The 21,402-nt window shown below is 45.4% G+C and overlaps 1 protein-coding gene across 1 annotated transcript in view; it reads left to right on the forward strand.

The window, feature by feature from the left end:
• Positions 1 to 14,636, forward strand: part of LOC133528169 (serine/threonine-protein kinase D1) — a 94,280-nt gene extending 79,644 nt beyond the window's left edge. Inside the window, 11 exon segments of the mRNA XM_061865431.1 lie at positions 1,115 to 1,230; positions 1,716 to 1,801; positions 4,115 to 4,244; positions 4,610 to 4,742; positions 5,053 to 5,337; positions 8,538 to 8,683; positions 9,158 to 9,388; positions 10,417 to 10,600; positions 11,113 to 11,295; positions 13,321 to 13,540; positions 14,299 to 14,636. Coding sequence (XP_061721415.1) covers positions 1,115 to 1,230; positions 1,716 to 1,801; positions 4,115 to 4,244; positions 4,610 to 4,742; positions 5,053 to 5,337; positions 8,538 to 8,683; positions 9,158 to 9,388; positions 10,417 to 10,600; positions 11,113 to 11,295; positions 13,321 to 13,535 — 1,709 coding nt within the window. The 3' untranslated portion in view covers positions 13,536 to 13,540; positions 14,299 to 14,636.
• The last annotated feature ends 6,766 nt before the right edge of the window (positions 14,637 to 21,402 follow it).

Genomic DNA, 21,402 nt, shown 5'->3' on the forward strand with positions numbered 1-21,402 from the left:
GCCACCGACAATAAGGTCCCTTTTCATAGATAATGTCACATATGTCGAGCGATTACGTGAGTCAGTGATGTCTGTGTCTCACGGAAATGTTGTTGTTGAAGTAAAATCTTACACGTATTATGACTTCAAGTTACTTTTTTTACGTAGTAGCTTCATATTCATATTTATTTCGTATATGTATGATACATTACACGTCAACACATTATGAAGATAAGATTAACACTTAATACATTTTCGATCATTATTAATAAAATAAATTATTATAAATACATATTAATCATACAATGTTCCCAATCAAATGTTTACACAGCACAGCACTTTAATATCAGAACGCCTCGTCCGATTTCAACTGCCTTTGGCAACTGGCCAACTGCTGACTATTAAATGAAAAGCGAGCAGCAATGGGGTTGGCAACTGTCAAAGATTTTTATAGATTTCCCCTGTGCCTAGTTTTGTTTTATGAGATTTGGTTCGAGTTAAAGGGCATTGAGGCCATAAGCCTCCAAAAAAATAAATTAATTTGGCAATTCTAAGAATACACAGGTAAACGTATGCGGTATAACGTACACTGTAAAATACTTCGACCGGCCAACCCCATTTGCATATGGTATCATATTACACTGTCCGAGTATTTGATAGTACATTACTGCAGAGGCCGTGTAGTAAGGGATTGCAGGACGAGATTCCGGTAGACGGATAGAGCGAGTCTTGTAATCCCTTTTCCGGCCAAGGATTGTGTAGTGTATATCTTAAACAATGTAAGAAAATATTATAATTAAGATAACTACTAAGTAATCAAGTAAATAAGTTTAAACTTGACATTTGAAAAAGCTTTTCGAGCACCATGTTTAACCACTTATTAATATTATATTACCATAGATTTTGTTTTTTTTTTTTTTTTATGTCGCAAGTAAGCTTACAGAGAGTGGACGTTGGCTGTATGTAATATTTCCTTTGTCAGTCTAATCTTAGTGAGCAAATGTAAAAAGTTAGAGCAGCGGACAATAATGTACGTTTCATACTAACTCCCTACATTACTTTTTGGCCTAGGTCAAGAAGTAATGTAAGGAGGATACATTTCGGAGTATGTTTGAGGAAAGGTTATTTTTTGCAGGCGAATACCAGGACAGCAGCGGCGGCAGCGAGCTGTCGGAAAGCGCACGACTTCCCGACGAGGAGTCTGACGAGGGCGGCTCGAACGATGGAGCGTCCAACGATATCGACGACGAGGTACCACCGACCACACTGTTAACTGTCCATCTTATGCCCTTTGTAATAAGGTCCACCGATGGACAGTTAAGAGTGTTGCTGTTTGTACAAGTAAGAAGCGTAGGGAAAGTTACCTATCATTATCAGCCAAATTTGCTGTAGGGTACATACTTCCCATTAACTATAATGCTTAGGAGATTCCAACTGCTCAGAAGCCCGAATTTTATATTTTTTTCTACTTGCAAAAAGAGTGACTTCATTTAACTCCAATCGCAAGTTGCCATAGCAAAACGTACCAGTCGAAATTAAAACCATATGTCAGCTGTTGTTTTTTAGTCTGACAAACCAAAGTGTCAGACAAAAAATAAATTTCGCGAGCCAGGGCACGAAATTCTAACAACCTAGCGCATTTTTCAAATTTGCCGCCATCTTCTACTGACAGAAACGGCTTGGAAAGTATCACCTGTAACTTATCAACCTCTCTGTAACTCGTGAATGCTGTCCAGGTGCAGCTCCGGCGGCGGCGCGGCTCGGCCGGCTCGGAGCCGCAGCGCGACGCGCGGCCGGAGCGCTCGGCGTCTCGCCCCAGCAGGTATGTGTGTGCTAGGCTGTGTCAGTACGTGGTGGCGTCTGTGTCCGTCTGTACCGCTACCGCTCCAATACAACAACAGTTTTGTGTTCACATGTTCTTCGTCATCAATTTATATTCATAGCATCTTGTGTTTGAGACATGAAAAGGGCCGCAACGCACAGCGCACTGTATATGAGGCCCAAAGCCCGCTAACTATTAAGACACGACCTGGCTCCAGCTCTATGCTGTAAATAGTGTAAATCGTATATAATGTTAAATGCCCATCACGAAGTATGTCCTAACCCACGGGTTTGCAAACTTTTGAGAAGAGCCAACCGCAGTAAAAATTACTAGTATTAGGAACCTCAAACGTTTTGGTCCTTGCTCTGGGAACTCCAAGTGTTATATTTTGAGTGGCTTGAGGAGCCGAAATTTTACCACCAAAGAGCCGCCTGCGGCTCGCAAACCGCGGTTTACATACCCCTGCCCTATCCTTTTGAATGCCACGCCCATCGTCCATGGCCATCGAAATAGTCTCCACTGAGCAATGCCGCTGGCACGATTAGCGTGGTCATCGGCGCTGGTTATATGTGGAGCCAGCGGGGTGTGCGGGACAGGACAGTGTGCGACACGTTGTGGACGACGTCAATAAAATGAATGCTAAATATTTATTTTGTGTATATATATATATATATATATATATATATATATATATATATATAAATCTTAACACATGTATTTATACATAACTTAACTGGTCAGTAACTAAAGTACACAATAGGTAATAAATAACAATGACGGGATCCGGAAAAGAGGACGGAAGGTATTTTTACAGATATAGCTTCAGGCAGCAAAACTTTGTTGATCCATTAGGTAAGCTTTTAGTCTTGATTTAGAGGAACCAATAGTACTGCTCTGTCGGATTGGTGGTGGAAGATTATTCCAGCACTTCGTGGCCGCGTAGCGAAAGCTGCCACGGAATGCAGCGGTTCTGTGCCTTGGGCATAGTAGTCTGGGACCACGTCTGATGTGTTGATAGATTAATTTAAATTTCTCAATTAAATACACGGGCCTTTTACTACTATAGATAGCAAAGAGTAGCGTGGCAAAAGTAGAATGCGTCGACTATTCATGTTTAAAAGTTTATTAACCCACAACACACGCTACCATGGTCTTCTTGGCTTACCGTGGGACTTAGTCATTTTGTGTAAGAATGTCCCTATAATATTTATTTATTTATTATTTAGTATCCCGGCGGGAAGCAAAAGCGTGCACAGGCATTTTGCAGTCGTTGAATAACTCTTTTGGTGCGAGCTAGTAAGAGGTTGTGTAACATATTATTGCAGGTGACTAGTACTAGTTTTTTACCATCATATTTAGATTTACCCAACTGTAACGTGTACTGGGTCCCGACAGAATATCAGTGCTTTGCTCGAAAAAGTGAAGCGTATAGCTGAGTCGGAACCCTTTTGTTTTTGCTGCAATGCACACAGCGTACAGCAAGTAAATCCATCTCTCGTATTTAGTCATATATATTATCTTTTCTGTTAATTAAATTGTGTACTTTAGTTTTATTCTTTTGTAATGTATTTGTAAATTGGTTGTTTCTGCAGCATTCAAATAAACGTTTTATCTATCTAAATTAAGATAAATTGCCAGTGCTCTTGATAGATGGCACTGCCAGCAAATCTAAAGGGCATAACCGTTGATTTTCCAGCCTCTCATTAAACAAAGGTTTGAAGTTGTCATTCGAATGAGTTGTATTGGAGTGGTATCTGTATTGATAAATGTTTCCCGGTCCATGTAATTTTGAAGTTATGTGTGGGATTAGCTCGTGTTTGTAGCTTTTCATGTTTGTTTCTTAGGTAGGTATGTACATCTTGTTTATGTTTTTTTAGATCTTTCTTTGCTTTGCTTGAACCCTGATCAGCGTCACCATTGGTGATAATGATAAGGTTTCAAACCGTTTTAGTTATTGCTGATTATTTCCTATGGAGCAGTTATTGTCTTTAGCATTTGCAAAACTCAGCTTTAAGACCTAATAGATCGTGCCGATATACTAGATATAGCATCATCAGTATACATTTTTAATTCAACGAAACACAAGTTAAACATAGAAATAAACAATCTTTAAAACAAAAAATCTATACTAATAAATAAATACAAAATCTAAACTAACCTTGAGAATTCCATCTATCGCTCCAAACAACAGCTATTATTCCACACACAAACACATATTTACATCATTTCCAATTTGACACGGACATAACGCCACCACCGTCCATGATATACCCCATGCCCTATACCTGTGAGCGCTGAGCTTTGACCTTGCAGCTCATCGTCGTCGCCCAGCGCCAACATCCCTCTGATGAGGATCGTGCAGAGCGTCAAGCACGCCAAGAAGAGGACCGGCCAGAGCATCAAGGAGGGCTGGCTCGTGCACTTCACCAACAAGGACAAGCAGGTGAGGTGTGAGGAGTTAGGCACGCCAAGAGGGCGGAACAGAGCATCGGGGAGGGCTGCCTCGTGCATTTTACCAATAAGGACAAGCAGGTAAGGCGTGTGGTGTGAGACACGCCAAGAGGACGGGACAGAGCATCGAAGAGGGCTGTCTCGTGTACTTCATCAACAAGGATAAACAGATGAACTGACAAGATCGGAGAGCTTTAATTTCTCAAGTTAACAGGTAGACCGACTTGTCAATTTAACTATTAATAAACATAATTCGATCGCAGGACCTTGATTCCTGGGTACTCGGGTTACAGGAAAATGCGACGCCAGCCCTTGCATGATGGAGAAATTTATTCAATTTTGTTTGTGTGTTGACAGATCAAACGACATTATTGGCGACTGGACAGCAAGTCCATAACACTGTTCCAGTCAGACCAGGGCTCCAAATACTACAAAGAGATACCGCTCAATGAGATCTTAGCTGTAGACACCGCACGGACACCGCACTCGGGTTTGTATTTTAAATACTGCCATGGACTTTTTTTTGGAGATCCTCCTGTGTTGATTTTATTATACCTATTTTTGATCCTGTATTGTTTTTTTTTTTACTGCTGTAAAAAGTAAATAAACGGAAATAACGTATTTGTATCAGATTGCAGAAACCTTTCCTACCTTTGCTTTTAAAAGAAAATGCCATGTTGATAGAATGCATCTTTCGTCGGCGACGCTTTCCGATAAAAATAATCGAGTCAAGCGGAAAGAGCATCGCATGTGAAGCATTCAATTCTTTGTAGTTAGTAATGTCTCCGTCGGTTCTACAGACGTGATGCACTGCTTCGAGATCCGGACAGCCAACGTGGACTACATGGTGGGCGTGGACCCCGTGGGCGCCGGGGCCGGCCACACCCTCCCTCCCCCCGAGTCCGGAGTGGGGGCCTACCTCGCGCGCTCCTGGGAGACCGCCGTGCGCCACGCCCTGCTGCCCGTCACCGCCGTCCGCCAGCACGACCGTGAGTGACACGCGGCTACACCCCTCCCCCGAGTCCGGAGTGGGGGCCTACCTCGCGCGCTCCTGGGAGACCGCCGTGCGCCACGCCCTGCTGCCCGTCACCGCCGTCCGCCAGCACGACCGTGAGTGACACGCGGCTACACCCCTCCCCCGAGTCCGGAGTGGGGGCCTACCTCGCGCGCTCCTGGGAGACCGCCGTGCGCCACGCCCTGCTGCCCGTCACCGCCGTCCGCCAGCACGACCGTGAGTGACACGCGGCTACACCCCTCCCCCGAGTCCGGAGTGGGGGCCTACCTCGCGCGCTCCTGGGAGACCGCCGTGCGCCACGCCCTGCTGCCCGTCACCGCCGTCCGCCAGCACGACCGTGAGTGACACGCGGCTACACCCCTCCCCCGAGTCCGGAGTGGGGGCCTACCTCGCGCGCTCCTGGGAGACCGCCGTGCGCCACGCCCTGCTGCCCGTCACCGCCGTCCGCCAGCACGACCGTGAGTGACACGCGGCTACACCCCTCCCCCGAGTCCGGAGTGGGGGCCTACCTCGCGCGCTCCTGGGAGACCGCCGTGCGCCACGCCCTGCTGCCCGTCACCGCCGTCCGCCAGCACGACCGTGAGTGACACGCGGCTACACCCCTCCCCCGAGTCCGGAGTGGGGGCCTACCTCGCGCGCTCCTGGGAGACCGCCGTGCGCCACGCCCTGCTGCCCGTCACCGCCGTCCGCCAGCACGACCGTGAGTGACACGCGGCTACACCCCTCCCCCGAGTCCGGAGTGGGGGCCTACCTCGCGCGCTCCTGGGAGACCGCCGTGCGCCACGCCCTGCTGCCCGTCACCGCCGTCCGCCAGCACGACCGTGAGTGACACGCGGCTACACCCCTCCCCCGAGTCCGGAGTGGGGGCCTACCTCGCGCGCTCCTGGGAGTCCGCCGTGCGCCACGCCCTGCTGCCCGTCACCGCCGTCCGCCAGCACGACCGTGAGTGACACGCGGCTACACCCCTCCCCCGAGTCCGGAGTGGGGGCCTACCTCGCGCGCTCCTGGGAGACCGCCGTGCGCCACGCCCTGCTGCCCGTCACCGCCGTCCGCCAGCACGACCGTGAGTGACACGCGGCTACACCCCTCCCCCGAGTCCGGAGTGGGGGCCTACCTCGCGCGCTCCTGGGAGACCGCCGTGCGCCACGCCCTGCTGCCCGTCACCGCCGTCCGCCAGCACGACCGTGAGTGACACGCGGCTACACCCCTCCCCCGAGTCCGGAGTGGGGGCCTACCTCGCGCGCTCCTGGGAGACCGCCGTGCGCCACGCCCTGCTGCCCGTCACCGCCGTCCGCCAGCACGACCGTGAGTGACACGCGGCTACACCCCTCCCCCGAGTCCGGAGTGGGGGCCTACCTCGCGCGCTCCTGGGAGACCGCCGTGCGCCACGCCCTGCTGCCCGTCACCGCCGTCCGCCAGCACGACCGTGAGTGACACGCGGCTACACCCCTCCCCCGAGTCCGGAGTGGGGGCCTACCTCGCGCGCTCCTGGGAGACCGCCGTGCGCCACGCCCTGCTGCCCGTCACCGCCGTCCGCCAGCACGACCGTGAGTGACACGCGGCTACACCCCTCCCCCGAGTCCGGAGTGGGGGCCTACCTCGCGCGCTCCTGGGAGACCGCCGTGCGCCACGCCCTGCTGCCCGTCACCGCCGTCCGCCAGCACGACCGTGAGTGACACGCGGCTACACCCCTCCCCCGAGTCCGGAGTGGGGGCCTACCTCGCGCGCTCCTGGGAGACCGCCGTGCGCCACGCCCTGCTGCCCGTCACCGCCGTCCGCCAGCACGACCGTGAGTGACACGCGGCTACACCCCTCCCCCGAGTCCGGAGTGGGGGCCTACCTCGCGCGCTCCTGGGAGACCGCCGTGCGCCACGCCCTGCTGCCCGTCACCGCCGTCCGCCAGCACGACCGTGAGTGACACGCGGCTACACCCCTCCCCCGAGTCCGGAGTGGGGGCCTACCTCGCGCGCTCCTGGGAGACCGCCGTGCGCCACGCCCTGCTGCCCGTCACCGCCGTCCGCCAGCACGACCGTGAGTGACACGCGGCTACACCCCTCCCCCGAGTCCGGAGTGGGGGCCTACCTCGCGCGCTCCTGGGAGACCGCCGTGCGCCACGCCCTGCTGCCCGTCACCGCCGTCCGCCAGCACGACCGTGAGTGACACGCGGCTACACCCCTCCCCCGAGTCCGGAGTGGGGGCCTACCTCGCGCGCTCCTGGGAGTCCGCCGTGCGCCACGCCCTGCTGCCCGTCACCGCCGTCCGCCAGCACGACCGTGAGTGACACGCGGCTACACCCCTCCCCCGAGTCCGGAGTGGGGGCCTACCTCGCGCGCTCCTGGGAGACCGCCGTGCGCCACGCCCTGCTGCCCGTCACCGCCGTCCGCCAGCACGACCGTGAGTGACACGCGGCTACACCCCTCCCCCGAGTCCGGAGTGGGGGCCTACCTCGCGCGCTCCTGGGAGACCGCCGTGCGCCACGCCCTGCTGCCCGTCACCGCCGTCCGCCAGCACGACCGTGAGTGACACGCGGCTACACCCCTCCCCCGAGTCCGGAGTGGGGGCCTACCTCGCGCGCTCCTGGGAGACCGCCGTGCGCCACGCCCTGCTGCCCGTCACCGCCGTCCGCCAGCACGAGCGTGAGTGACACGCGGCTACACCCCTCCCCCGAGTCCGGAGTGGGGGCCTACCTCGCGCGCTCCTGGGAGACCGCCGTGCGCCACGCCCTGCTGCCCGTCACCGCCGTCCGCCAGCACGACCGTGAGTGACACGCGGCTACACCCCTCCCCCGAGTCCGGAGTGGGGGCCTACCTCGCGCGCTCCTGGGAGACCGCCGTGCGCCACGCCCTGCTGCCCGTCACCGCCGTCCGCCAGCACGACCGTGAGTGACACGCGGCTACACCCCTCCCCCGAGTCCGGAGTGGGGGCCTACCTCGCGCGCTCCTGACCAGACATTTCTGCTTACTAAAAAAATAATTTGGTATGGGATAGTGCATCGTTCCTGGTGAATTTTCCAATATGTCTTTAAACTCCGGTAGCCGTTTAAGAGGTATAACACTCTTACGGTAGATGTCGCTAGGGTGCCACCCTATAGGCCAATATGGTGGAAAGTTTCGCTGTCTATTGATGAGATCTTGGTAGCTGTGGGTTCTAATCTTGCCCAAGACAGTAATCTTTCCACTTTACAATTTTTGTAAGTTTAATGAATTCATTATTATTTGTGTCACATATTTTTTATCAAAATCAAATATCTTTTGTGATTGACAGCGGAAGCGTCGTCGTCGGCGGAGCCGGCCGAGCGCGGCGCAGAAATGGCACAAGTGTATCAAATCCACCCGGATGAGGTACTCGGCTCGGGGCAGTTCGGCATCGTGTACGGCGGCCTGCACCGCCGCACGCAACAGCCCGTGGCCATCAAGGTTCGTACAATAACTACAAAAAGAGTACCAGATCCACCGCTGGTACAAGTGTACCAGAGACCACTATTGCAGTGTGTACACGAGATGTGTTAATCTTTGTACTCCAAGCCCCATGTTGAGCGCCAATTAATGGAGGCTCGGACTACAAGCATCACAAATCTACCCAGCCGCAGATACAAACCAAAGTTTAACACGCCTCCTAGATGTAACTATTTTAAATTACATTGATTGACATACTTTAGGAGGTGAATATATCTGTTATAAAAACATATTTCAGACTACTAAACGACTGTATAGTAGTAGCACTTTACCAACGACTTTTTAAGGGCTTAAAACCAGTTATAAGTGTTAGTTAGTTATTTTTGTCTACAACTCGTAAGTTTTCTGGTCCCAAAACTTACGCCTGTATACCTAATACCAGAACTACACAATGTTACGTTCCTAAAGTAACCCACCGTTTAACCAACCCAACAGGTGATAGACAAGCTCCGTTTCCCGACCAAGCAAGAAGCCCAGCTCAAGAACGAGGTCGCCATCCTGCAGAACTTATCGCACCCCGGCGTCGTCAACCTCGAGCGAATGTTCGAGACTCCGGAGCGAATATTCGTCGTCATGGAGAAGCTTAGGGGAGACATGCTCGAGATGATCCTCAGTCATGAAAAGGGACGACTTACAGAAAGAACAACCAAGTACTTGGTAGCACAGGTAAGAAAGGTACTATAAAAGTACTCGTAAGACACTAGGAATAATGAATCTGGAACCAAGTGGCCGCACTGCAGAACCACTCGCACCCCGGCGTTGGCAACCTCGAGCGAATGTTCGAGACCCCGGAAAATTCGTCGTCCGATCACCGAATACTTGGTGGCTCAGACGAGAAATTCTTAAAAGTTTTACAATAAGTATAATGTTATAATGTTAAGGACTTGTGGGAAAAGTGAAGGCAATTAACATTGAATCCAATGAGCTGTATGAGGTGTACTTGAAAACCGTTTCATTTTGTACGGCAATGGGGCTGGACGGTCAAAGTAATTTACAGACCGACGTTTTACCGGTCAATCCTCCGAATAGTGTCAAATTGTTGTTGTTTGTTTTAATTTTATGGCCTGGATGTTTTAAGCCAAATCCTATAGAACAAAACTAGAAGCAGGGGAAACTTTTGACAGTTGTAAATTGTAGTCAGTTGTTCGTAAATGTTTTATTGGTAATTCAATCGTCTTTAGCTGTTATTAGATCAAGATCTTTGTTCTGATAATTAGCTTAAGATAATTATATGTAATACTGTCTTACTATTCATAAGTGCTTGTTGCTAGGCCTACATTAATAAAGTATATTTGAACTGAACTGAACTGAACGAATGTCCCTCCCTCATCGTTGTGTTTATCCTGGATGCGTTCTCAGCTACTACTTCGGAGGCCTTGGGCTTGGAGACACGTCCCTAGCCATCTAAATTTTCAACAGGTATAAAACCCAAGGGACTCCTCGAAAGTCGACGGTGGGAGATACCAAAGTAGTTACGGTTGGATGACGAACATTGGCCTGTTGCAAATTTCACACTGGAGTTATCGGAAGCTAATCTTGCGGATCTTGATCCGCTTTCCGACTTTTACTCCTCCACTTTGCACGGTCTTCGGCATTCTCTCTTATGAGCAATGGTCTCATATCACCCCTCGCAACGTTAAGCCTCCTCCAGCATTTCTAATGTCTTTTATCAATATTTATATTGTTTCGCACAGATCCTGGTAGCCCTAAAGCATCTCCACGCCAAAAACATCGTTCACTGCGACCTGAAGCCAGAGAACGTCCTACTGTCGTCCGACGGCGACCTGCCACAAGTCAAGCTGTGCGACTTCGGCTTCGCGAGGATCATCGGGGAAAAGTCCTTCCGTCGCTCCGTCGTCGGCACTCCGGCTTACCTCGGTAAGACTATCCTCTATCATAGGGGAATTCATTCTTAAACTTAATTTTGATGATGCTCTATTTTTTGCAGCATTTACTGCAAACAACTATTTATTTGGCTATAGTTTTTATTTGTCTAGTGTATACCTAAACCACTATAATAGTTCAGATAAAGTAAATGCAGCTGACCTAGTCCCCTAAATGGGCCACCATCTTTAACATTGTTAATCGACTTAATCGTACATATCTCCAGTATTCTCAGAAAAGTAGCAGAGCGTTAGTAGAACTTGATGCACAATACGTATTTTAAAGGAATATATTACCTTATTGTACTAGTATCGAAAAAATCGAAATAAATTAATTACGACTTTTAACACGTCGAGGCTTAATGCACGACTGCAAGAGTTCATTCGTTCAGGGTAACAAGGCGTTTATTGTAGTTTTCTAAATGTACAACGCAAGTGAAATAGCAAAGTCTGTGTAAGTTATTCAAACATAAATATTAAAATATTGTAAGTTGCGTTTCCTCGCAGCCCCCGAAGTCCTACGGAATAAGGGCTACAACCGCTCCCTGGACATGTGGTCGGTGGGCGTCATCGTGTACGTGTCCCTCTCCGGCACCTTCCCCTTCAACGAGGACGAGGACATCAGCGAGCAGATACAGAACGCCGCCTTCATGTACCCGCCGCAGCCCTGGCGGGAGATCTCCGCCGAAGGTCAGTAAAGTGTAATGTGTCTGAGGACCTACAGAACAAGGCTACAGCTCCCTCGACATGTGGTCGGTGGGCGTGTACGTGTCCCTCTCCGGCACCTTCCCCTTCAACTTCGGCTAGCAGATACAAAACTCTACCTTCTTTTATTCGCCGCAGCCATAGATTAGTATATGTTATTACCGTAAGCCGTGGCGGGCAGGAAATACATTAAAGAGGTTGGAAAGGCGATGGCGCGCTTGTAGTATCGGAAGCGGTGTCGCCGCTCGATTCCCTCCACATTTACTAACACTCGCGCAACACTAATAAAACTACCTAGCGCACACATGCGCAACATTCAAACAGTGCGCTATGATTAATCCGCGGCTCACCCACACCGACGTAATAACGATTGCGCCTGTGCTGTGCAGAAGCACGTTTACGTCAGATTGACTAAGTCGACATTGTTATCGATAAAAAATATTTTACTTGAGAAAATTTAGTAATGAAATGAGTGTAAACTTTGTTTTGTGCATAATCAAACAATATTCCCAGATTTTATTTAAGTCAATTGATGAAGAAAACTATAATAACGTAACGTGTACGTTTATACTCTGCAAATTATTCATAATTGGTTTATGTTACAAATAGTTCAAGAATAGCATAAATGCTTTTATTAAATAAAACACTATACACTTTATAATTGGTATAGTTAAGGATACTAATACCGTTTCAGCTAAAATTGAGACGATGCACTGTGGGCTGAAATTCGGCTCCCATTGACATAGAAACAAATATAATAATTCAGTCTATATACGTCCCACTCCTGGGCACAGGCCTCCTCTCATGTACGAGAGGGCTCGGGCTACAGTCCCCACGCTAGCCCAATGAGGATTGAGAACTTCACATACACCTTTGAATTTCTTCGCAGATGTATGCAGGTTTCCTCACGATGTTTTCCTTCTCTCTCTGCGAGGAAATTACGGTTTTTTTGCAGTTTTTGAAATAAATACATTTTTTGTTCCTGCTCCATAAATTTTCTTAGAAAAAAATCATAACCCGACACTCTTTATGCCAAATTGTTAAATTGAAAAGTTAAAGTAAGCAAAACCAATTTCAATAAAAAAAAATTGAAAATAACAACTTTGGTTTCTATGTCAATGGGAGCCGAATTTCAGCCCACAGTGCGATGCCAAAATGCCAAAACAGAATCACGAGCATAGCAAGTGATTCGAAAAGTAAAATCTTCAGCTTTGCAAGGGTTTTTTTTGTATATATACATTATAGACCGTGAGCCAGGAACAGATTTCCATGACCAATCGCCTCCCGGGCGAAAACTCGTATAGTGGTTAACGGCTATGTATGGTATGATGAACCCTCGTGGACGTCAGCTGCCGCTCCGTTGGTGGGCTGAGGAATGGCAGCCACCGAAACACGTAAAAAAAAAATTGTCATCGCCTCCCGTTTGACACTTTGTCGGATGATAGTTCAGATGCTATTGTTATTGTAAAAAAAATCGTCAGCCGGTTATTTCGCGGTGGTAAACACGTCATCTGGTCGCATGAACATGTAAACAATAAGCGCTTTACCTTTTTATGATAGCAATAACAAATCATGAAACTTTGCATGTAGCATTTCATCACGTTAAACGTCATTAACGGATTACGCAATTTACACATTACGCATGCTTTGCGGACAGTTTATTTATATATATTTATATATGCTACTGGCTCGCGGTCTATTAGAAGTTGATTTGATTTCCGGTTACTCAAAGCCGCGGCGACACTTACCCTGCTCGCATCGCCGTTCTAACCTTATTACTAGGTCTGTGGGGGTGGGACATGTCCGCCGAAGGCCAGTTTAGAAAAAAGCTATTCTGAACCACATACTCGTACCTAAACATTTACCGATTTAGCGAGTGCTTTACGTTCCGTCACACATACCATTTCAGGTCAATTTTTTCGTGCATTTGTGATATTTTACGCAATGTTTTTACCTGTTGTCGAATTATAGATGATGGTAGTTTGTCCTAATGTAACACTTCTTTCTCAGCGATCGACTTAATCAACAACCTACTGCAAGTGAAGCAGCGCAAGCGCCTCAGTGTGGACAAGTCCCTCGCCCACGCGTGGCTCCAAACCCAGCAGGCCTGGGAGGACCTGCGCGCGCTGGAGCGGAGAGTGGGGCGCCGCTACCTCACGCACCCGAGCGACGACGCGCGCTGGCGCCAGCCCGGCGCCGGCGGCGGCGAGCAGCTGGACCCGTGACTCCAGTCAGTTTATTTATTTATGTTTACTTTATTGCATTAAGGAAAGGACAACAGGCGGACTTGATGCCTCTAGGCAACCATAGCGCGAAACAATAATGCTTGCACTATAATTAGTCTACGAATTGTCACGTCGTACGGGGTTACCATGGTAACAAGCTAAGAATACTAGCCTAATACGGGTTGAAAAATGGGCCCCAGATGGGTGCAGTGAGAGAAATAGTATCTAAAGTAGTAACTTTAGTGTAATGGACAAGAAGCAGACGTGGCGTTCAGAGGAACTCCAATAAGAACAATTCTATAAATGGGTCCTTCGAACCGTGTACCCATTTCTAACTACCGCAAGCTGACGTGTTTAGAGTGGGCTAATTCGTAACGAGTGGTATTTCATCGCAACTAAAGTTTACTCCGCTACTCAATTCGAAGCACAATAGACAGCCGCGAAAATAATGGAACGCTTTTGGTTTTTGTGTCACTGGTACTGGACGAAATTACTAAAGCGGCTTAGTCCTAACAATGTTCAGGAAATCTCATGATAAGTAATCACAATTTGTCTCATGAACATTTTGACGCTTAAAACCAAAATAAATATGATATGACTGATTTTATTTGATTTTATTTATATAGGAAGAAAAATTAATGAAAGTCTCCGATGCCCATGGCTAGAATCGAACCTGCGTCGTCTACATTCGTGGCAGACGCCACAACCACCTAACACTATATTTCTGGCTAGACTAGTCTAACCGATCGCCTACCGTCCACAGAGACCAAGCGAAGCCCGCAGAGCGGCCGCGGTCGCGCGGCTGCTTCGTGCGCCTGCGCTGGAGGAAGCTGCTCGTGCGTGTGCGAGTGCGGTAACCACACACACGCACACACACACACACACACACACACACACACACACACACACACACACATACACACACACACACACACACACACACACACACACACACACACACACACACACACACACACGGCCATACGGGCGCACCTCCCATGGACGCGGCACTCACCCCGTCTGTATCTTCTTAGCGAACCCACAAATGATCAAAAGATATTTATTAATACACTGTATAATACGCAGTTTCAACCCTTTTAGCGTTACCTCGCGAGCTGAATATATATCCCATAATGAACAACTTACAATGGAACCAGCCTAAAAATCGCTAAAATACGTATTAGCGATTTTTGAGTTGATCCTAAATATAGAAAAAAACTTTTGACCTAAATATTTATGTCTGGGAATATAATGAAGGGTTCAAAAGCACCTTTTTACTATGGTGGCAAGCAAGCAAACAGATCCCTTCAATAAAACCTCGCTTAACACATAGACATACATAGCTAACACTTAAGTATGACCTCGAAACCGAGCTGCTCTCATGGAACCATATCAGGTAGCTAGAAAACAGATTTTATACGCTCTAGAGACGTATTTAATGTTAAAATCATGGCAGCATTTTTGACATTCGTAGCTTTCAACAAACCCCATGCAATGTACTTATTTTGACTGTGTGTCAAAAATACGAATGTCAAAATAGGCTATATAGAGAAATATACAGCTATGAATAATATGTATTTTAACTAAATTAATTTTTAATCAAAATTTATGTAAACAATAGAGTAATTATTTATATAAAGTTAGTACGCTTGCATTGACGTACGTACGTGACGCTTGATTTTTAAGGTAACATTGTTGGGCTTGGTAGGCAATGTTAAGGAATTGGGCAGTATTGACAATGTGGGGCAGTCCCTTAGACACAGAAATGTCTTCACTATGTCTAATAACATATTTTCTGGACATTTTGAGGGTAACCTATCGATCTTCCGAAACTGACTTGTCCGATTTTCACTTGTCCCAAAAAAACAGTTCCCCGATTTTTTTAAATCCATCTGCTTTGTTTACCATACTTACGAAACGCCGCTGGTTTGTTTCCCCGAATTAACGTTTTCCCGAAACTCAATAGCCCGAAGAACGTTTGCCAACTTTATTGTTTGACAACTGATTTGTTACCCCACTTTTCATAATTCCGATGCTACGTTACACCTAAATTTCATTTCCCCTAATATCATTACACCGAATGCCATAAAAAAAATTGCAACAGATTTTATTAATTATTCCCGGCATTTGGAAATTTGTTGCTTGTCGCTTTTTTGTGTTATGATTTGGTTTTTGCGACTCTCGTGCTAGAACAGTGGGTTAAGTAGGTTACAACTGCGACTCCGCGAAAAAAAATTGGCACGAAAAGTGGGTTAGGTTAGGTTAGAACTGCGACCCCGCGGAAACAAACTGGCGCTAGAAAAGTGGGTTAGGTTAGGTTAGAACTGCGACACCGCGGAAACAAACTGGCGCTAGAAAAGTGGGTTAGGTTAGGTTAGAACTGCGACCCCGCGGAAACAAGCTGGCACTAGAAAAGTGGGTTAGGTTAGGTTAGAACTGCGACCCCGCGGAAACAAACTGGCGCTAGAAAAGTGGGTTAGGTTAGGTTAGAACTGCGACCCCGCGGAAACAAACTGGCACTAGACAAGTGGGTTAGGTTAAGTTAGAATTGCGACCCCGCGGAGACAAACTGGCGCTAGAAAAGTGGGTTAGGTTAGGTTAGAACTGCGACCCCGCGGAAACAAACTGGCGCTAGAAAAATATTATGCTGATTGTTAAATTAAGAAATCAATTATATTTAAATAATTTTACTCATTTCTTTCAGGAATTTAACCTCACTTAAATCTTTTTTTTTCTCATGCGATTCGATGTTTTGACACAGCGGAAAAGTAATATTTCGGAAGTAAAACTTTACGCCAAATAAATTAGTTGGCAAATGAAACTTCGGGATTTCAATAAGTGGCAATTCGAATCATAAGCGAAATGAAATTGCGACGAAATAAAAATAGGGGACATAATAATATGGGAAACGTAATTTCGGGCAAACAATAATTACGCGAAGTGGAAAAAAGGGAAACGTTTTCGGGCTAATAATATTCGGAGTAACGAATTTCGACATTATGATAGGTAACCCATTTTGAGGGCAATGCAAGCGTATTAAATAAAAGTTAGTTATATACCTCAACTATAACAAATCATTTTAAACTTCAATGTTGGTTGTCTTAACTGCATTCCTAAATAAGTAGCTGTTTTAATTTTAACAATAGGATTAATCGTTTCGTTTTACCGTGTAATTTATTTATATGAGGATTTTAATAATAACTTTTAGACGTAAGTATCAATGTTGACGTAAGGACAGAATGTTTTGTTGTGAACAAATAATTTATGAATATTTTTACACTGTTACAATTTAGTTTCTATAAAGGGTCAGGTGTCAGGTGGAAGTCGACTTTAATTATTGTGTAACAGAGATCATTTTACAATGGCATGTTGTTTTCGCCAATCGCTCTTATCGTAGTCAATTTGTTGAGTGAAGTGTATGCGTGTCGTAATTCGCTGTCCCGGCTCTCGTCACTTGGACCTTAATAGAGTTAAGCCCCAATCAGACGCTTCGAAAAAATTGTATACAATATTCGATACATTGCTATACTCTGTATCTTTAGGTATTTAAATAAAAGTAAACAAAATCTTCCCTAAAATTGCTCAAGGTTGAAGTCAGGTCGTTCAGTGACAGATCCAAGCGGTTTTTTTTTACTTTTATTTAAATACCTAAAGATACAGAGTTTAACTATAGGTAACAGTCGCCATCAGATATATCAGAGCCGCCGAGGTATTCAAAAATATCTGAATTCGCACTCTAATGCCTTGACAATAGAGGCGTGTTCAGATATTTATGACCATCTTGGGCGTATATCTGACGGCGACTGTACAGTTAATTCAGTCGATCGACCGAAAACCGCAATTTAACGAAAATAAGTTCTTGAACTGTCTAAATGGGGTTTTAGGCATGGGTTTCCCATGGACGCTGTATACAAAACTATGTTAGAAATATATTTATTTATTGCGTGGGTATCAGCGATGAACCAGCGCTTGCTTTGGCGTGAAATGTCAATGTACAGTCAGCTGTTGCATAGAAGTTTGAATGCAAAGGTGCTAAGCTAATATTGCTGACTGTATGTTTATGTTTCCGATGTAGGCCACTAGATGGCAGACCCTCCAACGCGCACGGTTCCTATTTAATTATATACTTGTTGACTCCGTCGTCCGGACGTCTGTCGTCCAGGATAAATGTTGTCTTTAAAAACGCTGTCAGCTGCTCTATGAAGGCTCCAAGTGATTTGAACCGGCCTCTTCATTAATTCTCTCGGTGTATGTGGTCTTATGGTCTATGGTCTACTCTAACCTTAATGTTTCTACTCACTCTTTTAAATTAAGTCCTACTTGTAAGGTCCTAACTATTTTCTAAGAGACTATCATATTCTTTCAAACATATTTAAAATCGCGAATTTATTTTGCTACATGTTCCCGACGTTTCGACGCAGGTGTTATACTGCAGGCTCCACGACCACGACCAGTGAAACCTGCTTCGAAACGTCGGAAATAACTCCGGTTTTAAATATGTTTTAATATGCGTTTAAGACACTATCATGCCAGAGATCAGTTCTACACTAATGTAGTTTTCTACGTTGGAACCAAAGACAAGTTAATAATAAAAACTATCGATCTCTATAAACAGTCGCATCATCACTGTTGTAGTTACCGCCTGGAAAATTATTTCTTTAAAAATAACGCCATCTAGTGGGCTCTTGGAAAAATATTGCAATTTGATATAACTTCTAAAATAACGACGCTAAGAACGGAGAATTTCGTACATTGAGCCGCTTGTTGTTTGTGTGCGAGAGAAAAAGGAAATGGGGCGGGTCAATGTACGAAAGTCTTCGTGCTTACGACGGATGCCTTTAACAACAGTTGGGTGCCCAGCTAAGGAGATTGAGATAGATTTTATTATCATTTGTCTCCGGTTGGAAATAACTGTAACTATAAGAGGCGCGGCCTCGTAACGTAACGGCCTAAATCGACTTAATGTAGGTAGGGTTTAGTCAATAGGGCACGGGCGGACTTATCGTCGCGTCCGACTGTACGGCTCCACTCTATTTATAATTCTTGAAAGATATTACTTCATCAGCATCACAATCTAACTATATTTTTTATTATTATTGTATTAGGAGCGAGACTTTGGTAGCTCAGTTAGTTTCATAACGACTTGCTTAATGAAATCCCGAAAGAAGTGATTTTTGTTTACAATTGACAGATTGCCGCGTTGCGTAGAACTTAAACTACCTACTCATTGTTTTGATTATATTAACTATTGAGAACATATTTTGTAATTTTGTACCCAGTCACGAAAGTGACATGAGAAAAAAATTAGGTATGTATATCTTAATGGTATGATTAAGCTCGGATATCGAGCCGCGCCAAGATTTCTTTATATAGCGTTTGCAAAATGTGGAATGTCACCATAAACGTCAGATTTATATGGAAATACGACACTTATAATGATTCTTCCACAGGTTGACAGAACCTCGGGGCAAAGTTTAATAAAATGGACAGTTGAGTCGTACTATATAAGCCGAGCGCACTCCCCCGCACGTAGAAATATAAGTTGCCAGGACAACGCTCCCGTCGCAACTGTCACCCATTTTGGGACATTCCCATTCGTTGTATAAAATTCGATTCGTCCGAAACAAAGATTAATTTATTGAATAGATGTGTAAAGTGTAAGAACAATACTATTTTTGAATTTGATCGTGTGCTGTACAGATCCGAAAATTATTCGTTTGACGTTTGACAATGGGGTTGGCAACTGACAAGGTCTAGTCTTGTTCTATGGGATTTGGCTTAAAATTCCAAAATAATTTTAGGTAAAACCCATGCTGGCGCCATTTGTAAAACACTTCGACCGAGTTACCCCATTCAGTTACCACAAAACATATAATGACATTAATGACGTATTGCACAATCTTCTGATTTTCATGATTAACAATTTTTCTTAGATTTTACACACCTTAATCATTGTGTCTTTGGTCCAAATAGAAGAAACATTCCCATTTCCTTGCGAACGCAACTCAGTCTCAAACTGTGCCAACGGTTCTAGAATGTTGATTGGTCTCGAGCACGAGTGATATATATTTATATATTAAAGTATATTTTGGGAGTATTTCCCGCGTTGTATGTTACGGGTAGTGGGGTACGAAGGGACCTTAATGTAAGTATACGCGTCCGGCCTGGATTGTTATATTGTTATTGTATTGACATGTTTTTTTTCGTTTTACCCTCGTTTAATCTAAAAACTTTTAAATGTAATCAAATATAATAAAACATTCATAATAGCTTTTTTAATCATGTGAAACGTATGAACAAAAATATTAGGTAGAGATAAGTAAGGAAATATGTGATCCCTCTGCTTATCAGTAGGTGTCATATTTCTACAACTATCTTTTGAAGTTTTTAGGCGAAATGAGGATATTTTAATACTTTTTATTATACTTCTGCCCGCTGTCGCTTTACTCTGTCACAAATGTAACTTGTGCTGTCTATTCTATTGCGAGTACTTGTGTAGTCATTCCAATAACATTTTTATACTGTGATTTCTTTATACATTTTACTTTTTATTATTTTTTATACAAACTTTGCAATGCAAGCTTCCATTTTCTGTGATCTCTTATAAGGACATTTGATAATTAATTTATATATTTTAGCATGATGCGTAAGAGTATTTTAAACTCGTAACTTTACAACTCTCTTATAATGTTTGTTATTTTTATATAGCATATGACGATACAATTAAGTGTTGACATTACCGTAGTAAACTACGTTATATTGTTTAATTCATCCGAGCTATTTCACTATGAGCTTTAGATTACCTACTATTGTATTATTGTTTTAACAGATTTCGAACGACACAATTGTATCGCACGCGACCGGTCCCATCTTCCAGTTGATACATTTTAGTGCAAATACGTTTGGACCAACCCTGGATCGTAAGTTAGTTATAGTGCGATGTTTAATGTTGTGTAATTAATTGGCGAAATTATTTAGTAATAAGTTGTGTCGAATCGTATGGAATTAATGGTACCAGGTTATAAATTATATTATTTATAATAATGAAATGGATGAGGTGAGAACGCTATGCTTTCGCGCGGAATTCGCGCAAATCCCATCAGGTTTCGTACGCGTCTCTAATATGGTTGTATAATACACTTAAAATCAATGAAAACAGGTATTTTTCTATTGCAGAACGGCAACCTAATTGCGAAAGGATCTAATCGACGGCAATCAGTTGTAATGCGACTAATGTACAAACTATCAACACTGACCGACGGCGGTCGGATCTTCGCAACTAGGCCCTCCGGCCTGCCGCCAACATGTCACATAGTTGTCTGCCTCTCTGTCGCTCGAATAAACAAGAGCGATAGACAGGCCGATAACGATTTACGATTTGTCGATGTTGGCGGTAAAGAAAGAACGCTTAGCACGAGGAATTTCGTACATTGACTAATTACACTAATATATTGCTGTCCCGCCCATGATGCCAGCGGCCAATGACACTGTGCGAGCGGGACTGCAATATAATTACGCGCGTGCGATAGAGATAGGAACAGGCGGGTCAATGTACGAAATTTCTCGTGCTAAGAGTCCTTTCTTTAGGCTCTCATTAACTTATACCGCAGTGCCGACAACTAGCCAAAATAACGTGTCAATTTAAGATTATCATTCATTATAGATTTTACAATAATAATATTTAAACTAGAATAAATCATTCGTAATTCTGAAGAGGATTTTCGCGAAAACATAGTGATAGACTTTAACATAATAACACGCATAATATTTTATATTTTAATGGTATGTGTAAATTATCGCAAATCGGTGATTGTTGAACAAGGGTGCTTTGTGTGTCGCCATGCGGATAATTAAATATTATTAAATT

Source organism: Cydia pomonella, chromosome 19 (genome assembly GCF_033807575.1).
Source record: "Cydia pomonella isolate Wapato2018A chromosome 19, ilCydPomo1, whole genome shotgun sequence".
Lineage (NCBI taxonomy): Eukaryota > Metazoa > Arthropoda > Insecta > Lepidoptera > Tortricidae > Cydia > Cydia pomonella.